Below are 24,586 nucleotides of genomic sequence, written 5' to 3' on the forward strand. Positions count from 1 at the left end.
ACTCGCGATCTTCTTCTTTCGGTCACTACCCGCAGCTCATGACCATAGGTGAGGGTAGGAACGTAGATCGACCGGTAAATCGAGAGCTTTGCCTTTTGGCTCAGCTCCCTCTTCACCACGACAGACCGATGCAGTCTGCATCACTGCAGACGCTGCACCGATCCGCCTGTTGATCTCCCGCTCCATCCTTCCCTCACTCGTGAACAAGACCCAGAGATATGTGAACTCCTCCACTTGGGGCAGGACCCTATTGCAGACCTGGAGAGAGCACTCCACCCTTTTCTGGCTGAGGACCATGGTCTCGGACTTGGAGGTGCTGATTCTCATCCCAGCAGCTTCACACTCGGCTGCGAATCGCTCCAGTGAGAGCTGAAGATCACAGCCCGATGAAGCCAACAGAACCACATCATTCGCAAAGAACAGAGACCCAATCCTGAGGCAACCAAACCGGATCCCCTCAACACCTCGACTGCGCCTAGAAATTCTATCCATAAAGGTTATGAACAGAATCGGTGACAAAGGGCAGCCTTGGCAGAGTCCAACCCTCACTGGAAATGATTCTGATTTACTGCCGGCAATGCAGACCAAGCTCTGACACCGGTCGTACAGGAACCGGACAGCTCGTACAAGCGAGTCCGGCACTCCATACTCCTGGAGTACCCCCAACAGTAGTCCCCGGGGGACACGGTTGAATGCCTTCTCCAAGTCCACAAAGCACATGTAGATTGGTTGGGCAAACTCCCATGCCCCCTCAAAGACCCTGAAGAGGGTGTAGAGCTGGTACTCTGTTCGACGACCAGGACAAAAACCACACTGCTCCTCCTCAATCCGAGGTTTGAGTATCTGACGGACCCTCCTCTCAAGCATGCCTGAATAGACCTTATCGGGGAGGCTGAGGAGTGTGATCCCCCTGTAGTTGAAGCTCACCCTCCGGTCCCCCTTTTTAAATAGGGGGACCACCACCCCATTCTGCCAGTCCAGGGGAACTGTCCCTGATGTCCAAGCAATGCTGCAGAGGCGTTTCAGCCAAGACAGCCCTACAGCATCCAGAGCCTTAAGGAACTCTGGTTGGACCTCATCCACACCCGGGGCCTTGCCACCGAGGAGCTTTTTAACCACCTCAGCGACCTCAGCCCCAGAGATAGAAGAGCCACCATCAGCTACCCCAGACTCTGCCTCCTCATCGGAAGACGTGTTGGTGGGATTGAGAAGGTCTTCGAAGTATTCCTTCCACCGCCTCACAACGTCCTGAGTCGAGGTCAGCAGCCCCTCATCCCCACTGTACACAGTGTTGATGGAGCACTGTTTCTCCCTCCTGAGCCGCCGGATGGTGGACCAGAATCTCCTCAAAGTCGTCCGGAAGTCATTCTCTATGGCCTCTCCAATCTCCTCCCATGCCCGAGTTTTTGCCTTAGCGACCGCCGAAGCTGCGCTCCACTTAGCCCGCTTATCCCCATCAGCTGCCTCTTGAGTCCCACAAGCCAAAAAGGCCTGATGGGACTCCTTCTTCAGCTTGACTGCATCCCTTACTGCTGGTGTCCACCAGCGAGTTCGGGGGTTACCGCCACGACAGGCACCGAAGACCTTACGGCCACAGCTGCGGCTGGCCGCCTCGACAATAGAGGCACGGAACACAGCCCATTCGGACTTAATGTCCCCTGGCTCACCTGGGACATGGTTGAAGCTCTCACAGTGATGTGAGTTGAAACTCTTTCTGACAGGGGACTCTGCCAGACGTTCCCAGCAGACCCTCACAACACGCTTGGGTCTGCCAGGCCTGACCAGCCTCCTCCCCCACCATCTGAGCCAACTCATCAGCAGGTGGTGATCAGTTGACAGCTCCGCCCATCTCCTCACTCGAGTGTCCAGAACATGCGGCCGCAAGTCCGACGGCAGGACTACAAAGTCGATCATTGAACTGCGGCCTAGAGTGTCCTGGTGCCAAGTGCACATGTGAACACGCTTATGTCTGAACGAGGTGTTCATTATGGACAGTCCATGACGAGCACAGAAGTCCAACAACAAAACACCACTCGGATTTAGATTAGGGGGGCCGTTCCTCCCAATCACGCCCCTCCAGGTCTCACTGTCATTGCCCACGTGAGCATTGAAGTCCACCAGCAGAATGAAGGAGTCCCCGGAAGGAGTGCTCTCCAACACTCCTTCCAAGGACTCTAAAAAGGGTGGGTACTCTGAACTGCTATTTGGTGCATAAGCACAAACAACAGTCAGGAACCATCCCCCCACCCGAAGGCAGAGGGAAGCTACCCTTTCGTCCACCGGGGTAAGCCCCAACGTACAGGGGCCAAGCCGGGGGGCAATGAGCATGCCCACACCTGCTCGGCACCTCTCACCGGGAGCAACTCCAGAATGGAAGAGGGTCCAGCCCCTCTCAAGGACAGTGATTCCAGAGCCCAAACCATGCATTGAGGTGAGTCCAACTATATCTAGCCGGAACCACTCAACCTCGCGCACCAGCTCAGGCTCCTTCCCCACCATAGAGGTGACATTCCACGTCCCTAGTTGATCTATATTCTCATCAACTTGATCCACTGGTTATTGTTTTTAAAAACAGTGGTTACCACACAAATTCAGCGAGAAGATTCAGATATCCGGCAACACGTGATCCCAAACTGACCAATAACAAGAGAGTACCTCTGCGTTAGTGATGCGCGGGTCGGAAAAAACCCAGACCCGCGGGTCCCGCTCTTTTAAAAAAATTGGACCGCACCAAACCGCCCCGCCCCGCACCTCCCCTTCTATTTTTTTAACCCGACCCGACCCGCCCCGATCTGGCCCGCCCCGCCCCGTTAAAATACATGTTATGATATTGACGAATGCTTTTATTTAGTCTGAGAAAGGTGCATATGGTCTCTTAAATTGGCACTGGAAACTGGCAACACAAAATGTATTTTAATTTGAATGTTAAGCCTATAAACATAAATAGGAAAATAAATAAAGTGTTTTAAAGCGTTTAAGTGTTATAAAGCACATAGCCAATGCTGCTGATGTTGTCTGCACTGATTACCTCGTTGAACCTGTCCCAAACCTGTGATTTAGCCATTTGACCCTCCTTCTTCTTTTTAAGGAAGTAAACTCCCGAACGAATATTATTCAACACTTCTTCCATCTTTTGTTGCTTGTCTGCTTGGCGCTTTCTGCACGTAGCCTGCATAGCCTACTACGCGCCTACGTGGACATTACGTTATAAAACGTGACCTGTGTTTAAATAACTGATAAATATTTTGTCTTACATATTATAGTAACAAAATGTAGACACTGATTAAGGTCTTTATTTTCAGTTTGACAAAAAATAAAATTAATAGATAGAACTAGATATTTCAGAATAGTAAACCACACCAACCCGCCCTGCAGTGAAGTGAAAATTCTTTGACCCGCCCGAACCCGAACCGCGGGTAACCCGCGGGACCCGCAGGTTAGGGGGCGGCCCGCGCATCACTACTCTGCGTAACGGTCTGTGTAGCAGGGGTGCACGTCGGGTCTAGAAGAGGTATGTGTCGAGCCTCTGCAGAGCTATGCCGAGCCTAAGGCGGTTACGCAGATGCCGTGCGACCAAAAATCCGCCTTAAGTCTCGTCTTAGGCACCACAAGCTGGTGCCTAAAATGATATAACTATAAAAACAAGAATCTTTATGCTGATTATGTATTACTTTACCTACAGAACTCACCGACATCTCTCACAGACAATCACACTCATTAACAAATTCTCATCAATGTAGATAACTACTATACTAACTGATCTAAGACTATAGTTATGCCCATTAACCGTGACTTACAAAATACACCACAATACAATCTTGAAAAATGTGATATTTAGGCATAAGCATTTCCCCCAGATTGTCAGAACAAAGAAAGCTAAATTCCAGCAACTAAAAACAATAGAGGATGATCTCTCACAGTGGAGATGCTTACCCATATCACTCATGGAGAGGGTTGCCACAATTAAAATGATGGTTCTACCAAAAGTCAACTACCTGTTTTCAGTGATACTCACTAAACCATTCTCAAGTTGGTTTAAGTCACTGGACTCACATACATCTAAATTTCTTTGGAAAAACAAGCCATCACGTATCAGTCTAAAAACTTTACAACAGACTAAAGACAGGAGTGGATTAGACCTACCCACCTTTATTGCTGCAATATATCTCCAAATAGCTTAAACCTAGTGGTCTAGATGATCCATGGTTAGATGTAGAACAAGCATGTGAGGATCTAGTCATCTCTTACCTGACATTCATTAGCTCAGACATCAAACCATGTAAGTGTTTAAAAATCATTAACATCAGTTCCTCTTTAATGGCTTAGTAGGAATTTTTTAAAATAACCGCATCTACAATTATTCCATGTAAGCTTACACCCATCTGGAACAACCCTGACATCCTGCAAAACAAAAGATGATTAACATCACACAATAGAAAAAATAAATAAATAAATAAATTTAAACAGAACATATAATAGAAAAAGGAAAGTCTTGTCATTTGATATTCTCACTTTATGAAATGGAATCAGCAGCACAAAATTGCAAAAGAATACCACCTGCTTAAATCTATTATATGTAAAAAAATATACCTTCAACTTATTAAACTTGCGGCTACCCATCAGGGTAGCAGAATTCTTGAATCTTGATGTCCCAAACCTATTATCTAAACTATATACACTACTGTTCAAAAGTTTGGGGTCACTTCCCTATTGAATCCCATGGCAAAGTGACCCCAAACTTTTGAACAGTAGTGTAGTCTATTATCTAAGCTAGAAGACTCAAACGGTCTCCCAACTTCAAAATGGGAGGCTGACTTATCCAGTAACTTCAATCAAAACGAATGATCACAAATATGCTTAAACACCTTTAAAATCACTAAGAATTAAAATATGCAAATAATACAATTCAAAATTCTTCTTAAAACTCAAAATACAAGACAAAGGATGTTCAGGATTGTTCTGTCACAATCAAATATTTGCTCACATTGCACTGACAACACGATTATATGTATGTATGTATATATATATATATATATATATATATATATGTATAGTCCTTTTTCCTCTTTTCCTGGAGTATAAAATTTGAATTTAATGTTCAGTTTATGACTTATATTGATGTCAGACAGGATGTTCAGCAGTTAGATGTGTGCAGTGGGTAGATGTGGTGGCAGAGTTTTGTCTGCAAGTCCCTCTTTAATTCTTTTTTCCTCAGGTTAGGGCCAGCCGGTCTGTTTCCAGAGAGGATCAAGATGGCGGAATGAGCAGCTGCGCCTCCAGCAGGTTCTGAAAGAAAAACTTTGTTATAGTCCTCAAAGAGCCATTCCAGAACTAACAATCAAACAAACCGAAAGCTAAAGTGAAAACTTAAAACCAAGCAAACTATAAGACGCCAGCGGTGGCGAAGAAAAGAAAGAAGAGACGAAACCTGGCGGAAGCCATGGAGTACGTAAGCAACAAGCAAGCTAGCAGAAAAGACCACGAGTATAACCTAGCGGTTCTCGAAGAAGCATGCGATGAGGAGGACATTCAAGAACTAGAGGACTTGGAAGTCAACAAGGTAACTGCTTTGAATGACCACACTCCAATCCCTAGCCCAGACCCCAAAAGACTGAAAAATAAAAATGTACGAACAAGAGAAACAGAAGCTAATGTTAGCAACGATAGCATATATGAAGCCATCCAAACAGTCCTGCAAAGATTCGACAAACAAGACATGCGTCTGAAAAGTTTCGAGACACAAATAGAAGCAAACACGAAAGCGGTCAAAGAAAACAGAGAAGAAATCGAAAAGATGAAAAAAGAAATGACCTCTCTGAAAAAAGAAAACAGCTCGTTGAAAGAACTATGCAAAGAAAACGCCAGATATAAGAGGAGATGGGACCTAAGGTTACTGGGATTAACAGAAAAAGAAAGTGAAGACGTAAAGGAGGTTGTAATCGGGATCCTGACTCGTGTGGTGCCAGTGGCGGTGGACAAGGTTCGAGAGATGGTTGACACAGTTCATCGACTGGGTAAGAGAAATGACGCTGCTTTCAACAAAATGGCAAGACCCATCATCATACAGTTTGCAACAAGGACGGCGAGAAACGACGTATGGAAAAGATCGAAAGAGGCTAGAGTTTGCAAAGAACTGAACATCTACTTCAGAGAGGACTTCTCCAAAGAAGATCGAGAGGCCAGAGCCAAGTTATGGCCGCGAGTGGAAGAAGCCAGGCGCAAGGGAAGAAAAGCCTTTCTAAAGGAAGGTTATGCCATCATTGATGGCATAAGAGTTGAACCCTAAAAAAAAAAAAAAAAAAAAGGAGAGATAAACTGTCATGATAACAGGTAAATGAAGAGTTAAGAAAAGTAATGAGGCTTCAAAGAAAAGGTTTCTTTTTGTTGACAATAGTAGGATGTAAGGAAGTAATAAAAAAAAATATATAATAATAAAAAAAAAAAAAAAAAAAAATGTCAGTATCTAAAGGGCTCTTACAAGGTCTAGAATGTTTGATATTACAAAGAAAAAGTAGTTAAGGGAGTTGTAAAAATATCAAAATAGTAAAGGAAGTAAAGGATAAAAATGAGGTTGTTGCTGGGGCGGACAGTGGGGGGAAATTGTGGGAAGCGAACAAGAGCTGATTGGTATCAAAGAGGATACATAATTTCTTATAGTATAAATAACAATAAAAAAAAAAAAAAAAAAAAAGTATTGGAGTTTGGTTTAGAACTATCTTAAGTTTTTTGGTTTCGGACTATATGATCATTCCTGCGGACAAGGTTTCAAGGTACTTAGTAATAAGAGTATTTCTTTTTTTCTCGGAGTACAATGTCCTTAAATTTTGTTTCTATTAATGTTAGAGGTTTAAAAAATATCGTTAAACGTAAGGCAATCTTTTTATTTTGTAAAGAACAACAGGCTAATTGTTTTTTTCTACAAGAGACACATTCAGGTACTGAGGATGAAAAATTCTGGAAACAACAATGGGGCGATGACATCCTTTTTTCACACGGAACTTCTCACTCGGCTGGGGTGATGGTACTTCTTAACAAATTTCCAGGTAAAATAATAAAACGTGAAAGTGACACAGACGGACATTGGATCATAATGGTATTAGAGATATATGATCAAAAATATATATCACTGTGTATTTATGGTTACAACATTAGAACAAATAACAGAGCAATGATGACAAAGTTAGAGCAGCTCATAAACAATTGGAAAATCACATATATGACAGAAAAAGTAATAATTGGAGGTGATTTCAACATAGCACCTCATTCTTGGCTGGATCGCAGACCTCAAAGAGGAAAACAACCTGAATACGATGATATAATAAAAAATTTATGTACGTCAACTCATACAGTAGATTACTGGAGAATGTCAAACCCTACCTCTGTTATGTATACGTGGAATAGCACAGCAGATAGGAATCAAGGTTCCAGACTAGACTATTGGCTGTTATCACAAATAATCTGTAAAGATGTCCTTAAATATGAAATTTCAGCTTCGCCTCTATCAGACCATTGCATGATAAAATTAGCACTAAAAATAATCCAACAACCGAAAGCATCTGAAAATATATGGAAATTCAACAATAATCTCTTACTTAATGATGACTTTTGTAAACAAGTTAAAAAGCTTCTGGAAAATGTTAAAAAACTTAGTATGTCACATACAAGTAAATGGGAATGGTTTAAATTTCAAACAAAACAACTAGCAATCACAACGGGAAAAAGACTTTCACAAATAAGAAAACATAAACAAGAAGAAACAATATTGAAAATTTGTAAAATGTGTAAAAAAAAGGAACTAACGGATGAAGAAAAAGCAGAAATGATAGCTCTCCAAAATAAATTAGATGATATGTACAGAGAAAAAGCCAATGGAGCGTTTATAAGATCAAAAGCCAAATGGATAGAAAAGGGAGAAAAGAACACAGCCTACTTCCATGGACTAGAAAAACATAGACAGAGAAAAAAGAGAATAAATAAACTGAAACTAGTTGATTCCATCTCTGAAGACCAAAACCAAATAAATGATGAAATATGGCTTTTCTATAATAAGCTGTACAAAACTGACTTCCATAAAGAGGATTGTGATCAACTATTTGATAGAATTAAAAAAGACATTAAAAAGCTAAATGAAGATGGAAAAAAAATACTAGATGAAGAACTAACAATATCAGAATTAGAAAAAGCACTAAAACAAATGAAAAATAGAAAATCACCAGGAATAGATGGCATAACTTCAGAATTCTACAAACATTTTTGGCTAGACATTAAAGACTTATTACACAAAGCCTTTGTGGAATGCATAGGCAAAGGATGCTTATCAAACACCATGAAAATTGGGCTGATAACATTAATACCTAAACCTGGAAAGGACTTACTGAGATTGGACAACTGGAGACCAATAACACTTCTTTGTAACGACTACAAACTAATTGCTCTTGCATACGCAAACAGATTAAAAGGAGTTTTGGCCAAACTAGTTGATGAATTTCAGTCAGCCTTTATTAAGGGTAGACACATTCACAATAATATAAGGCTAATATTAGATATGATGGATTACCAATCACTAATTGATACAGAATGTCTTATTCTTTTCATTGATTTTTTCAAAGCTTTCGACTCACTAGAACATCCTTTTCTGATACAGACAATAAGAAACTTTGGTTTTGGTGAAAAGTTCTGTAAAGTCATTGAAATGTTTTACAAGGATATAATAAGCTATGTTTCGCTTAATCCAGGTATGACGCCCAAACTAGACATCACTCGGGGAATAAGGCAAGGATGCCCGATATCACCTAAACTCTTTATACTATGTACCCAAATACTGGCATACATGATTGTAAATAACCAAGAATTTAAAGGGATAAGCATATTAAACCATGAATTTCGAATTAGTCAATTTGCGGATGATACGGTTTTCTTTTTAAAAAACAAATCAATAGTTAGTAAATCTTTAGATGTTATCAAGGCCTTCTCTAAAGCATCGGGTTTAAATATTAATATCAAAAAAAGCGAAATACTACCTCTGTATAAATGTACAGATTCACAAATGATGTCCATTCCGGTCAAAACTGAAGTCACATATTTAGGAATTAAAATAAATAAGGATATCAAAAAAATGGAAGAAAAAAACATGAATGAAAAAATAGAAAATATGAAAACCACCTTAAATCACTGGTTAATGAGAGATTTATCCATATTTGGCCGTAACCTGTTATCCAAATCAGAAGGAATATCTAAATTAATATATCCATGTTATTCGATGTATGTCTCCCAAAATAACATTAAAAAAGCAAACTCTATAATATACAACTTTATTTGGAGAAATAAAACACACTATATTAAAAAATCCCAACTGGTGAAAGACCCTAAACATGGAGGACTAAAAACTTTAGACTTCGGAGCAATGGTAGGAGTCTTCAAGATTAATTGGATAAAAGCCTTTATGTCACAGAAGGAATCAGTCTGGTTTCACATTCCTAGAAATATCTTCAAGAAAGTAGGTGGATTAGATTTTGTGTTAAAATGTGACTTTGAGACCACCAAACTGCCGGTAAAGCTATCAAACTTCCATAGGCAAGTTCTATATTATTGGAAGTTGATATTTTCCCACAATTTTACACCACATGGATCAACGATATGGAATAATAGAACCATCACAATAAATAGGAAATCTTTGTACAAACAGGACTGGATTGATAAGAAGGTGATTTTTGTGACAGATCTAATGGATAGTCAGGGAAATTTCTTGCCCTTTAATGAGATAAAAGAAAAATATGATGTTCAGTGCTCCTATAGAGAATACTTAAAAATACGCAAAGCTATACCAACTGCCTTAATACAATTAATACAAAACACACTCTTTCATTCAGAAATTAAAGCAGCATTACCAGAACTAAAAATTAACCAAGTGCTTGTTAATGACAAAAAATGCAACAACCAATTCATTGGGAATGCTATTAAGGGAAAGATATTTCATGATTTTAACAGATCTGCAAAAATAAGACTAAACGATGAAATGTGTAACAAGACTTATGGCCTCAAATACCTAAAATGGCCAATCCCACCAAAAGCAAAGGAAATACAATTCAAAATCATTAACAACTACTATCCTACAGCCGAAACACTTAGGAAAAGGTTCGGTTTTGAGGTCGAAAAATGTGTCTTTTGCTTAGAAGAGCCAGAAACCATTGAGCATCTTTTTTACACATGCAATGTGACAAATAATTTTTGGCAAAATCTACAAAGCTGGTTAAAACCAATAATAACTAACCTCACCTCCTTTGAGAAAAACCAGATCCTAGGGTATAAGGAAGATCTAGATAAAGAAATATCTGACATGATAAACATCATATTGATTATGGGGAAATATCATATACATACGTGTAAATGGAAAAATCAAAGCCCGGCACTAAAATGTTTTAAAAGAGAAATCAAAATGCTGTACTCTTCTCTGAAGTTGATAGCAGATAAATATGGACCAATTCAGAACCTGTGTAATAGCATGTCTCAATTTTTAAGATTTTGAATGAAGGAAATGTCAACAAATACATAAATATTTGAATATTTAAACACCAGCCCCTCATAAATGAAATAAGATAAACAAGATCGTCTTAAGAAAAGAAAAGAATGCCTGTATGTAGGCCTATTCTGTTGTTTTATTGTTTATTGGTTTCTTATATACATATAAAATGAATGCACATTTCTAAAAATGCATTTTATGTTGATTTGCTACTATTATTGCCTTACAAAAACACTTGCATAATCTGTTTTGTTTCAACTGAAAGAGGAGATTCTCACTTGTATTTGTATTTGTATTTGTATAATGTGTTCAATAAAAAAAAAAAAAAAAAAAAAAAAAAAAAAAAAAAAAAAAAAAAAAAAAAAAAAGGTTAGGGCCAGCCATCATGGCAACAGGTAAATTCAGCTACCTGATTGGCTGTTTGTCCTGAGATAACTCTATCCTGCTGTCAGAAGTGCTGAGTGGACCCTCTTTTTTAAAAAAAGGCCCCAGCCCCGCCCTCCCTCTCCCACCCGGCCAGCTCATGGCCTCCTATTATTTAGCAGATTTGTTTTTGCATCCTGGCTGAACCTTCTAGTTTGTGAGGAAAAACTGCAGTGGGGGATCATATATGTGCCTCTGCAGGGACGCCGGGGGCATAACCTAACAAATGTGTGGGGTCAATTGGTAAGGACTACTTTCTGTTGTGTTCCTTGTGTAGAGGTAGGGAGTACTGCTAAGTTGTGTACTGAGGTGAGGCGTGGAGGTGATGGAGAGCTTGGATTTGGATAACATCGACTGGGACTCTACATTCCTCCTTTAAACAGCTAACTTTTATACTCGATGTATTTCAGAGCCTCACAGTGAGAACTTGGACTCCTGATGAATTTGAGGCAAGTGCTTTGGTTTTCAGTTGTTGCAGATCTACTTGAAATAGTTTTAAACAACTTAGTAGTACCTCTATTCTCTGATGTGTAAGTTTGTAAAAATAAACTTCTCTTTTGGATTACTAAGTTTTGGGATGAATGATTCTTTTCATGCTGAAACAGATGGGAGCATATGTGACGTTGCTGATGATGATTTGCCAGCTTGTTTGTTAGGTGACTCAGATATTAAGGGTGAGCTCCTATTGCTAGCGGCTACAGGCTGGACTGGTGAGGAGAATGTCAAAGTTACCTGGTTCTTCTGACTCTAAGGATGTCGGCCATCGGTCAGTAACAGAAAACAACTGCTGGAGGAGGAGGAGGAGGAGGAGGAGGAGGAAAAGGAGGAGGTGGTAGAGTTGGGTAGAGAATCAATTTAGATTACCATAGACATAGACTATGTCAATAAGACAAATGAGAGATGGGAGGAAAACAAGATGGTGTAGTTCATGACAAGGATTTCTTATTTAGGGAGCTGCGAAAAGGTAAGACAAACAGGTCGGCTTTTATGATACTGATCTTTGGAAGACGAGGATGAGAAATACCAACCAAGTACAACAGAATGAAGGAAAGAGCTGCACTAAACAAAATAGATCAATCAATTAATTAATAAAAAGACTAAATTAAAAAATAAGACAAAACAAAAGAGGAGCAAGAGGTCAGAAAGAGGTCAAAGAAGAAGTCTTGAATCCCAGACTTCAGAGGCGGCAGCTGATCATTACATCAGAGAGGAAGAAGGAGAGGATGGAGGAGGAGAAGGAAGGAAAAGAAAACATCTGGATTGATGCAGCTTCCTTCTGTCCTTGAAATGTCCAAGAAAACCTGAAGACAGGGTAAAGTGAAGGTACTCAGATAAGGATAATGAAAGAGATCTGAGCCAAAGGGAGGGAGGGAGTGAGCGGGGGGAGCAGGGTCATCCAGACAAAACAATGTTATTCTCGGTACATTTAACATCGAGCCCCGCAGGCCACAACAATGGCGTCAGCAAGGCCCTTCCACGTCTAAACGTTGCTAGATTTCTCTCTGGCTGGTTTCAGTGTGCTCGGACAGCACAAAGTCTAAACAATTGAGAGGTTTTTCTGTTTTTCATCGTGCTCAGCAGGTCACAACTCATATAAAGACACAAAGGTTGCAGCTGCTGTGGTGCTGCACACAGCTGCCGTTTAAAAAGGCGCTGTGGGTCTCTTAAGAATGTGAAGCTTGCATTTGAGGGAGCTAAAGTCTTGTGCTATGATGGTGCTTCGGTGAGGAGTGTTACTGGTTGAGGTACTGTCCTGCTCTTTAATCCACGCTTTACAAAGCGAGTGAAGCTGATGCTACAGCAGACATGAGGAGTGAATGTGATTGGTTGTTTGGCTCTGTAGACAAAAGATGTTCATTTTGACTGAAAACTTAAATGATAACAATGGGAGTGACAGTGCTTTCCAAAAAGGACTGAGCCTGTGAACCGAGCCACCAGAGTAGCAGTCAGCAGGCTAGTAATGATGCAAATCTTAAATCTAGAAAACAACAGAGTGATTCATGCTGTTAAATCTCAAAATACAAGCAAATTTTATTCTAGGCAGGTTGGTTTAGTTTGGTTTTGTATTATTCAGCTGATTCAGATTCATCTTAAGTTATATGTTTTTAGGCCCAAACCTGGGTGTTTGAAACTTAGTCATATAATCACTTTTCACCTTTACTTTCTTTTCCATGTTTGCATAAATTTATGGAAACTAAAGATTCTCTTTTCCACATGCAGCTGTGTGCAATAAGGAAACACAAAACATGCTGATGTGAACAAAAAGTTTTGACATGAAATTTTGTGTTGTTACCAAACAACTTCATTCATCTATTTTGAAAAAAAAAAAAAAAGATTACATGCATTTGATAGAGGTTGTTTCAACAGTTTTAAATAGGACTATGCACATTTTAGTCAATGGAAACTTTTTAATGAATTTGATCTGAGAAATATATGAGACGAGGTCTTCTACAGTTGGTCCCAGATGGCCCATGTGAAAGCCTTGTGACTCACTGGCAACTTCACAGATATGATCAAATATCAAACGTTATTCCAAGAGATGGAAGTAATTTCTGCAGAAGGGTTTCCTCCTGTAGGTGTTGTTTATGCCGTCTGTACAACCACAAGTTTCATATGGTATTCCAGTGCCATCTGGGGACATAACATAACCTGTGTCCCAATTCAGGGTCTGCACACTTCGAAGTGTGCAGACCCTGAATTGGGACACAGCTATAGCCTGATTTGCTTCAAAAACAGTCAGCGGAGACATGTTTGTTTCATATTAATTGATTTGTTTTTCAGCTTTTCAAAAACTAATCTCTGGTTTGCTTCTTAACGAATGGAAACCCAGCTGATGGAATGGATGTCTTCCGTATTATGATATGACCTTAATCTGGAGCACAGGGTGGAAAAAGATGGTTAACATGAAACTTTGAGCATGTGTAATATGGTATTAACACGTTCACTATCCCAGCCTGAATATCTACAGCTGACAGAGATTGGCACTTTATTAAGTGTGTATCTAAAATCTGTAGAAAATCTCAACAACGTTGGCCTTCTTCATTATCAACACCAATCACAAAGCAAAGCTGAGGATTTTTTTCTTTGTGAAATCGAAGTTTGTGCACATATTGTTGATAGGGAGCAAGAGGTCATTGATGTGTTTAAAAATCTCATGGACATTTGGTTAAATTTAACCAAATTCATCTATATATTATTTGCATGAATGCAAAGAGTTGGAACAGCCTGTTTGTGTATTTGGGACAAGTTTCTGAAAAATGTGTTTAATGGTGCTGAAGAATTGGTGTTGTTATGCATCTAAAAGCTTTTTTTTCATGAAATATGATAGTGTAGAATTGAACTTCTACCTGCTAAGTCCTCTAACTATCAGCTATGTAGAGGCCAGAGCTGTAACTGAACTCTATTCCTGCAGGTTTCCCAAGGGGACGCTACTGAGAAGCTGGCTCACCAAGTCGCGGCCCAGGTTGCTGCTGCTGATTGCAGGGTTGAAGAGGCCTCAGGTGACCCTCATGAGGAGGAAAAGGATGAAGCGCACAAAAGTAGCAAAGGCCACGTAAGCGGTAAATATGGCTTATGTTGCATGCAGGAATGCTGAACCCCTCCATCAATGGAAACAATTCTCTCTTCTCGTTTCCCATTTTACATATTTTGTATTTCGCAAGTTGTAGTTCCTATTAGAGAGGTTAGGAAGAGATGAGGAAACAAAAGAGAAGTCATTAATACTGAATAAATGTGGTGTGTGACAGCCTACTGTTGCATCTATGGGAAATATCATGTTGAAAAGCTTCCTCAGTTCCTCAGTTGTATTATGAGATTAAATTAAATTAAATGAAAATTTAATGAAAAATACTTTATTAACCCCAGATGGAAATTTCAGATGGCTTCCAAAAACAGAGAATTTCTTACAGCTTTTATAGGTAAGCTGGCAGTCATCAGGAGTTCCTAAAATAAATAAATAAATAAATAAAACAACCAAGACAATGACAAGATGTACGAACACTTGGCCATCGAGCGACCCTAAGCAGCATTCGCATACCATCATTAAATGGCACAATGAGTCTTTGCATACTGCTCTTTTTGTTGTGTTACCACTGGTAGGGTGCATGTTTGGGAGTGCAATAGGTCTTAAAGAGTCTAATCTTTACAGTTGGTGAGCACTTTCCAAACCCGCGGACTGGCTTGTTGGCCTGTCCATAAAGCACTTGACTCTGTCTGTATGTTGGTCATCACACAGGTCTGCAATTACCTAGTGCCACTCATCACTGACATTTACGGGCCGTCCTCACGATGCCCAATTGCAGTAAAACTGCAAAAGTATTTCAGCAATTGACTCTATCATCCCCACAAACCCAGGAATTAGCCTCCATGACACCGATCATGTTTGAAACCAGGTACCAAGGTGGATAGGTTTGAAACCTCCACCGTCTGTGGTATTGTGAGGACAGTGTAACCTCACCACTAGAGGATGTGATGTCAGTGTGATGAACGCACGTCAAACACAACAACAACTGTGTTGTAGTGCTGCTCCAGACAGCTTGTGTACAGCTTTAGCATCAAAAAGCGCTGCTTTTACAACACAGTGCGGCACTGCTGTACCAGCAATAGCGAGAGCAGGCAGATATGTCATTATCTGCGTATGTGCTACATCTTGTTCTAGCTCTGGACTGTTACTCTTTAATCATCATAGTACCCCCCCAAAGCCTTGTAGTATGTACTACAGCAGTTTTGTGTGGATGCTGAAGCCTTTCTCCTAGTTTTTGCCCCCATTTTCACAGCATTTTCACACCTGAACTGGCTTCATTGCCATGTGTACACAGATTCGGTCTATTGTCAGAAAAAACCAAGTCAGGAAACGTTTGCTTTGAATCCTCTCTGCTCTGAACTATCATCACCGATACTTTTCTTTTAATTATATTTTTAGTCAATCTGTTCAATAACGAGACCACACCTGCAGCAGCTCTTCTAGACCAGCACTGTAAAGACAAAAAATAAAAATAAAAACCCCACAAGATAATCAGCGTACATTAAGTGCCTGATGGTACTGTTGCCAACCCTACAGCCCGTTCCACAGTCATTCAGAATTCTTGCTAAATTTATTATAAACACATTGAATACAAAGTGAAACAAAATGATGAAGTGTGTGATAGTTTTCAAGCCTTACACTTAGAGGATGGCCGAAGGACAGCCCATCTGATATATCACACAACAATATTCTGGTCCACACTCCTTGCCAGTTGGTGGTGTGCATGTTGCTGTGCAGTGCCTGTTTGCTGCTCCTTTACCTGCCCAGCTGAGTCACATGACAGTACAACATCAAAACTCAAGAGTGGGGAAGGAGGAGCAGGAGGATCTGTCTGTCTGTCTGTCTGTCTGTCTGTCTGTCTGTCTGTCCATCCTTCCGTCCTTCCATCCGTCCTTATATATATATATGTATATATATATATATATATATATATATATATATATATATATATATATATATATATATATGTATATGTATAATGTTATTTGGATCAATTTGCCAACCACTAGTAGCTGCTCAGCCCTGCATTGGAACAAATGGGTAAAGATGGGTTTTTCTATGTAAGCTATCTCCACAAAAGCTAATGAGCTCTCTTTCCGTGTCAGTACAACCAAGAAGGAACCTATGATTCAAGCTGTTCTATTTTAAGCACTGTAACCTTAAGGGGAGGAAAGCTATAACTAATAGATGCCCATTTGCAGGAGATGTTTAGCAGCACTTTACTGCGGTATGTCCAAACCCTGAAACATCACCCAAAGCTCCGAAACGTAGTGCTATGCATGTTTTTGTATTTTTGTGCTTGATTTATCTGGTAGTTTCAAACTCTCAATGATGAGACATTTTCTCAACAATCTGGCCTTTACGTAGTTCTTAAATGTCCTTGAATGGCCAAATTTACTTAGCAGTGCATCAACGCTAGTGCATTCATTCTATCTATTGTGGCCAATTTAAATGCAGATTTTTGGCAGGTATGAGCTTGTCTATTGTAGACTTTATAGCTAACTGGCATGTGCTGGAAAGAATGGTTAAAATGTGAAGCTAGTACAAATCCGAAAAAAGGTGCCTACCAGGGACAGCAGTGGACAATTACCAGGTACTATCAGGACTGGGTCGTAATGAATGAGTAGATGCTAGTCGTCATCCACCTAGAGAAGACTGAGTGAGTGACCATGTGACAGTAGGCAGTGGCATTTAAGCCAATTCCAGAGTACCTTCAGTCGCTTGACCATGTTCAGATAGACATCGTATGTTCTCCAGGCTAATGGAGCAGGTGTTGGCCATCCTGCTGAGTCAGCAGATGCTAGTCAACATCCATCTGAACCTGGACAAGAGAGCAAGTGGCTGACAGTCAGCCTGCACTGGCCACTCTTTTCATGGTGAGCAATGATTTGTAGTGTAAGGGCAGCTACAGGAGCTAACAATACTTTGTGTTGATACATGTGTTTATTGAGCAAACAAAACCGTTCTCACTACACATGCTACCTGTCCAGATATTTTAGCAGGGCGTTTTTGCCACACTACCCACATCTGCACTTATTAACACTGGAACATAGTAAAATATTTAAATGGAGAGGAAATTAAACACAGTGTTATCTATAGGGCTGCAGATAATCAGATTATTTACCAAAGACATCCTTTCGTAATCTTTGTTGTGGTGGTTTTTCATACTGCTTACCTTCACTCCAAAACATTTCCTTTATCATATGAGATCATTCAGTTTATGAGACATATTGCAAGACTTTATGATGGTAAACATTTTGGTCGAAACCATGTTGTATACCAGGGGTGCCTTACTTCGGTCCTCGAGTTCTACCATCCTGCAACTTTTAGATGCAAAACTCCTCCAACACACTTGATGCAGATGTCACCTGCATGTCATTCAGCTCTGCAGAGGCCTGGTGACAAGCCAGTCATTTGATTCAGGTGTGTTGGAGAAGGGTTGCATCTAAAGTTGCAGGATAGTAGATCTCGAGGACCGGACTTGGGCACCCCTGTTGTATACAATCTGATACTTGTCTTCTGCCTCCTGATGGATACCTTTGACACTACAATAATTCTGACATCACACAGTACATACAAAATATTTTTGTTTAGTTTTGTTCAGATAAAAAAAGAAAAAAGAAAAAGAAAGAAGAAAAAAAGAAAGTAAAATCTGCTCATTATTTCTTGGGTCAGGTTAATATCCTGGATCAGGCTTTGGCTGGAACAAAAAAAAAAAAAAAAAAGACGAATCAGATAAATCAAGATTTCAATATTATGGAGCACCATTGTTCTTTCATTGGTATTGATGGGGTTTTGTGTTCAGTGTGTTGTTGCTAATAGATAAAAAATACAGGATTTTCTTTCTTCTTTTTTGCTTAGTTGAAGAGGACTTTTTGAAAAGACAAACTTTGATGTGGTCCATTAAATGTTCCCTCTCTTCCTCCAGAACCTGCAGCCGCATGCCCCACTTCACCTGAGTCCTTAAGAGAGATGACCTGCTTGTTAGACATGGAAGACCCGGAAAAGGATGACCTGCATGTAGCATCTTTGCTCCAAAAAAGAACTAAAATCCAAGAACCACATTACAGATTTAAGCCAGAAAATGAACCACAGAGACTGAGACCTCCAGACTAATCAGATTACTCTCAGACTTGGACATCGGTTTTACCCTGTCTTCAAATACACATAGATTTGACTTATTAGACTGTAAGGACTGAGCCTTGTGCATCATTCCTATCAAAAGGCGACGTGTTGGTCAAACAAACTTAGCTGTTCCCTTGTTCATAGCTCTAAACTCTTTCAGGTTTGAGTCTCAGTGGAGTCCAAACCAGCTGCTGATAAAACTCTCTGCCTCTCCTGCCTCGCGTTTCTGTCTGTCACATCAAAATCAAATCAAAACAAGCTTTACATAACAATAAAAAGATCACATTCAAGCCTACATTAAACCATCACTTGTAACGTTGAGGTAAACATTGAACTAAAAAGCAAGCTGCCAGCCAAGGCTGCGGCCCCTGGTAGCCAAGCCAAGCCTCTGTGCAATAGAAACTAATTTAGCTTTATGTGCTGCTGAAGTTTAGCACTCAGCTAAACTTCATGCATTTGCAGAATGGATATTTTCTAGGATTAAATCCAGCTTAATGCTTTGCTTTTCTTTTCTTTTCATGAAAATATTTGGAAACAAAACAATGAATTTCCGTTGTGTTTGTCTTCACACAATCACAGACACAAACTGCTCATACGGTGGGGTGTGAGAAGAAACTAATTCACGTCAGATGACTGATTTTTCTTTTTTTTTTTTACATGAATGAATCATTAACTGATAAAATCCCCTCAGAGAATGAAGGCGAGTCATGTGTTTTCCACCTGGGTAACAATAGTTTCCAGCTCCTGATGAAAACAGCTGCTTTAAACAATATACACTAAATAAAATTGTGTTTATCCAAAAATGTTCTTTGACTATAATTAATAAAACTGTTTGTTCTTTGAGGAGGCCGCTGTCAGATACATCACTGCTTCAGATACGGGATCAAACTCATTGACCTGTGACCTCATGATGTGTTGACCAGCTGGTTTGATTCATGAAACATTATATGAAAGAAAAATTGTTGAATAAAATGAAAACATTTTTTCTTGTGATCATTTGGGATTCTGTTTTAATAACCATGTAATATTGAAAACTGTGGAAAAATCACCAGATCAGGGTTTCTTCAGCCTTACAAGTCAGATGCCTATAAAACCTGATTCTGTCATGTGTTGCTCGTGCACGGCCTGTGGTGATGCATTCAGAGCAAATAAAAGGAGATATTTAACTAGTTAATATTTAAATCTAACATGGTAACACTTTATATGAAGTTAACTCCATCTTCCATCACATATTTTGTTAAAATAAAATAATTATTCCAGGAGAAGTGAGGATATCTGATCTTTGTTTACTGACTTGCTGTGGAAATTTAAATAAAAAAAGCAAACTTAATACAAAGCGTCAGAATATTTGTATTCATGTTGTATTAATCACTGTTGATTTCAGAATGAAATACTTTTTTATTCTGTTGGTTACTTATATTTCTACATTTAATTTGCCTAATTAAAATGAAAATAAACAAAACTCAGAAACCAAACAAAAACTACATTATTCTATTAATAACTAAATATAAATAAATCATTGAATTAAAGTACTTTAATACACCTGTTTTAATTGCCGTTTAGACCGATACAGTTCACATCTGTCAACAGAAAACCAGTTGTACCTGAACTCGTATTTTAAAAAAAAACTGCAATGCAGTAAGGAAGACGCTAGAACACAGAGATGCAGCAAAACTTTATTGAAATATTTCTCTTTTGCATCCTTCTCCACAGCAGTGACCCAGCCCCAGGCGTTGCCAGATAAATGCCTCAGTACGTTCATGTCCACAGTGACTTGCGGTGAACACATTGGCAGTTCATATGAAAGCAAATACATTATTTCCTTGACATTGCCTAACATTTGCTAACTCTGTTGAGCTGGTATAACCACAACCTCTAACAAATGATCAGATCCATAAATGCCATCAGGGATAGCATGCTGCAGTATACATTGGAATTATAACTGAATAACATCATACATACAAAATGTTTCTCAAAAATAATAAAAAATAAAAAATGATAGGAACTTACCAAAATGGATTTTTTTCCCCCTCTATTCACATCCACAGCGGTACCTCAGGGGCCTGTTCCAGAAAACGGATTGTATTGAAACCAACTACAATATTCCTGAGTTGGAGGAAACTCAGGGTTTCCCATACAGATTTCCCTTGGGCCCCAAAATATTATCCACCCCTGGTCATAACTAACAGCTGAGGTGGTATTTATGAGCTCTGGATGGACAAACATCTGGAGGTCCAGGATTAGTCATCTTTCTACATTTTACAGTAGAATTGTTCTGTTGTAATCACATTTTCTGACAATAAATGATTAAAATAAAGTTAACACACTGCTTCCATTATTGATGGTGAAATAATCTGTATCATTCCCAGTTCATCCAATATATCAACTGCTTCTAGTAAAGTTCTAGTAAAAAAGTAATTTTTAGTTTATGTGAAAACTCAAATCTGTAAAAAGGAGGACAAATAAGCTCTTGATAGGAGTGTGTTTGGCTCTTAAAAGAGCCGTTGTTGTTTATTGGAGTATTTATGAGTTTATGCTCTCTCTCCACGGATGCGGCGGGCCAGCTGGATGTCTTTGGGCATGATGGTGACCCTCTTGGCGTGGATGGCGCACAGGTTGGTGTCCTCGAAGAGACCGACCAGGTAAGCCTCGCTGGCCTCCTGCAGAGCCATGACAGCAGAGCTCTGGAAACGCAGGTCGGTCTTGAAGTCCTGAGCGATTTCTCTGACCAGGCGCTGGAAGGGCAGCTTCCGGATGAGCAGCTCCGTGGATTTCTGGTAGCGACGGATCTCTCGGAGAGCTACAGTACCGGGCCTGTAGCGGTGAGGCTTCTTCACGCCGCCGGTGGCCGGGGCGCTTTTGCGGGCAGCCTTGGTGGCCAGCTGCTTCCTGGGAGCTTTGCCTCCAGTGGATTTACGAGCAGTCTGCTTGGTTCTTGCCATTTCTTCAGCTTTCTCTGATCAGGAGAAAATAGTTACAAAGACAGAAGACCGGCTGCTTTTAAACTGGGGGACCGGGAGTGAAACTGGACCGCCTGCTTCAGACCTCCGGCTCCTGATTGGTGAGCAGCTCCTCTCGGAGCTCAGCCCCGCCTCGAAGAGCCTCCTCCCGCCTGAATGTGCGCCGCTTATTGGAGAAAAGTGGCTTGAAAATGCCCGCTGAAATGGAGAAGGAGCCGCCCTCTGCAGCTCTGCGGGAAGCCTGTTCTCTGGTTGGTCTGTCAGGGTTCCGGCCCGCGCTCTCCTACATTTAAGGAGGCTTTCTGCTTCCCCACCGCACATTTTCTCTGAGTTTTCGAGTTAAGAGGACAAGATCTGAACCATGAGTGGCCGCGGAAAGACCGGAGGCAAAGCCAGAGCCAAGGCAAAGACCCGCTCCTCCCGAGCTGGACTCCAGTTTCCAGTCGGTCGTGTTCACAGGCTGCTGCGTAAAGGAAACTATGCGCAGCGCGTGGGAGCCGGAGCCCCCGTGTACCTGGCCGCTGTGCTGGAGTATCTGACCGCTGAGATCCTGGAGCTGGCTGGAAACGCCGCACGAGACAACAAGAAGACTCGTATCATCCCCCGTCACCTGCAGCTGGCTGTCCGCAACGACGAGGAGCTCAACAAGCTGCTGGGCGGAGTGACGATCGCTCAGGGCGGCGTGCTGCCCAACATCCAGGCGGTCCTGCTGCCCAAGAAGACCGAGAAGCCCGCCAAGGCCAAGTAGACCCAACACCTCCCTTCCACAACCACAACGGCTCTTTTAAGAGCCAAACACTTCTCACAAAGAGCTCTGATTTTCATGTGTAATGAATTGGAATCATTACATTATGTCTGTAGATACTTTTTTATTATGAAACTAATTCCCTCTATGTGCATGAAAATGAGTTTTTACTGTAAAACAAGAGATGGGATGTTCTGCTCTCTTCAGAGAGCTGGGTCTTGGCTCCCATAAGAAGAATAAGATGCCTCATCTTGGATGACTGATCTGGTTTCCCTCTCTGTGGTTTGATGACATGACCACTCACTCATCTCCATATGGCTGATTGCTGTCTCACTTGCAGTGTAGCACCACATAATCAGGATCCTCACGTGATTGGCTGCCTGTCCTAAGCTGAAGCTGAGCACTGAGAGTTAAGCAGGCAGCAAAAGGAAAAAACACTGAGCCGGCTCCCATCGAGTAAGAGCTGGTGTCCTGTCAGTTTAGCATACATTGACACATCAGCATACGCATAGTGCAAAAAGATGATTGCACCTAACCTTAACCTGCATGCGAATTGATGTAATATATGGAACTCTGATGTGTATGCTAAACTGACAAAACACCGGCTCTTCTGATTCACTACAAAGCATCGGCTCTCAGAGACGGCTCTTTCGTGCATGGCACATAAGTTCAGGACTGTTAGTTTTCAGTGAATTAAAGGATACAAGGATGATGCTCATTAACAAATATGTTTATTTGCTTGATGATCAACTAAAACATTTTATTATTTATCTGTCAGCTTCACGGTGAATTTGTTCTGATCTGATTACAGGGTGATGGACTGGAGCAATGGCAGAATGTCTGACTCCACATCAGAAGGTTGTGTGTTAAATCACAGAGTCTAAAGAAGCTCCTTAATCTGTGGTTAAAAAGACCAACATCAACCTGATGAGAAATTCCACTCCATGATGGTTAGGAATGTGCAAACTGTCTTTGGGTCTTTGAAAACATTTTTTTCTAATGTTACTGAAAAACATGTGAAACAACGACAAACATATTTTTACATTCAACCTGACAGGTGTGAGCATTTCTGTTAGAAATGTCTATCACCATCAATGATACCGTGGACTTTAGTTCTGCTTTTAATACAATATATTAAACATATATTGTTCAATGTCTATATTGAACAACATGTGTATTGTATATCTGTAATCCTCTTCTTGTTCTTCACTTTTAACTAGAGTCTATTAACTAGTTCATAGACTTACAGATGACAAGAGACTGTTTTACGCGATGAGTCTGCGTAGTTGGCTTCAACAGCAGTAAAACAAAGTTTCACCATCCGCTCATTTATTCACAACTACTGACCACAAAAACAAAACATACTTCATGTCTCAGTATAGGATCTGGGAAGGCTGTCTACTAAATGAAATTTTGGTCAAATAACTTTTATTTCTCTGGACTCTTTTTTTTTTTCTTTTAACATCAGTGACAACATCAAATATTACATTTTCATTTTTCTAACTGAGGAAATGGATTGGACAGAATCAAGGTGTGAAAAAATATTAATTGTTAATTGTTTTTGTAAATTGCATGTTAATATCGTTTAGTTTTTAAGTTGTGAACATAAGAGAGTTGTGAAATGTTGATATTTTCACTAATGTTGACACTGCATTCCCATCAGCTTATTTTAATCACTTTGTAGCAAAATCTAAATGAATATAGTTATTCATTTTTTTGTGTTTTTGACCACTTTTCCTTTTTATATATTATTCAATTTATGTATTTTTCACTATTTTATTGTTTATTTCTTAATTCTTTTTGCCATTCTGCATGTATATTATGTATGATTTCCCTACACTTTCTCTCAATCATTTGCTTACCTGCTCCCCTCTATGTTTGGTTTTTCCATTGTCTCTCCTGTATTTTTGCATAACGTACCACGTCCCTTCACCCTCTGTAAGTTTTTTGAAAAACCAAGTAATAAATTATAGATACAGGATACGAGATTGTTTATTTGTCATATGCAGGTTTGACACAGGGTCAACAATGCCATGAAATGCTTGGGATGAGAGGAACCGTTTGACCCGCTAAGATAATCAAGAAGTACTAATAGCATGCAATAATAGTACATGGTAAAAAGTGTTTGCAGATTTAAAAGAGAAGTAAGTAAACAATATAGTAAGACATATAATAAAATATAGTAAAGTATAAAATAAATAAATGAATTTCATATTGCACATAGTATAGTATTGCATGTGGGTTGTGGAGCAGGTTATTGAACAGGTAATAGGTAGCATTGACGGTAGTGT

At 40.2% G+C, this 24,586-nt stretch overlaps 2 protein-coding genes across 2 annotated transcripts; one reads left to right on the forward strand and one right to left on the reverse strand.

The window, feature by feature from the left end:
- Positions 1-21,121: 21,121 nt before the first annotated feature.
- On the reverse strand, positions 21,122-21,540 carry LOC121638375 (histone H3). Its single transcript, XM_041983113.1, has one exon. It carries the CDS (start codon positions 21,530-21,532, stop codon positions 21,122-21,124), a length of 411 nt encoding a protein of 136 aa, XP_041839047.1. The 5' UTR covers positions 21,533-21,540.
- A 291-nt stretch (positions 21,541-21,831) lies between these two features.
- On the forward strand, positions 21,832-22,310 carry LOC121638385 (histone H2A-like). The gene has a single exon (XM_041983124.1). The coding sequence runs from the start codon at positions 21,912-21,914 to the stop codon at positions 22,296-22,298; it is 387 nt and encodes a 128-aa protein (XP_041839058.1). The 5' UTR covers positions 21,832-21,911; the 3' UTR covers positions 22,299-22,310.
- Positions 22,311-24,586: the final 2,276 nt, after the last annotated feature.

This window comes from Melanotaenia boesemani, chromosome 4 (genome assembly GCF_017639745.1).
Source record: "Melanotaenia boesemani isolate fMelBoe1 chromosome 4, fMelBoe1.pri, whole genome shotgun sequence".
NCBI lineage: Eukaryota > Metazoa > Chordata > Actinopteri > Atheriniformes > Melanotaeniidae > Melanotaenia > Melanotaenia boesemani.

What these genes read in the sequence shown, in the direction of transcription:
- LOC121638375 (XM_041983113.1), bottom strand. Translation starts at nt 21,532, where the DNA reads ATGGCAAGAACCAAGCAGACTGCTCGTAAATCCACTGGAGGCAAAGCT.
- LOC121638385 (XM_041983124.1), top strand. Translation starts at nt 21,912, where the DNA reads ATGAGTGGCCGCGGAAAGACCGGAGGCAAAGCCAGAGCCAAGGCAAAG.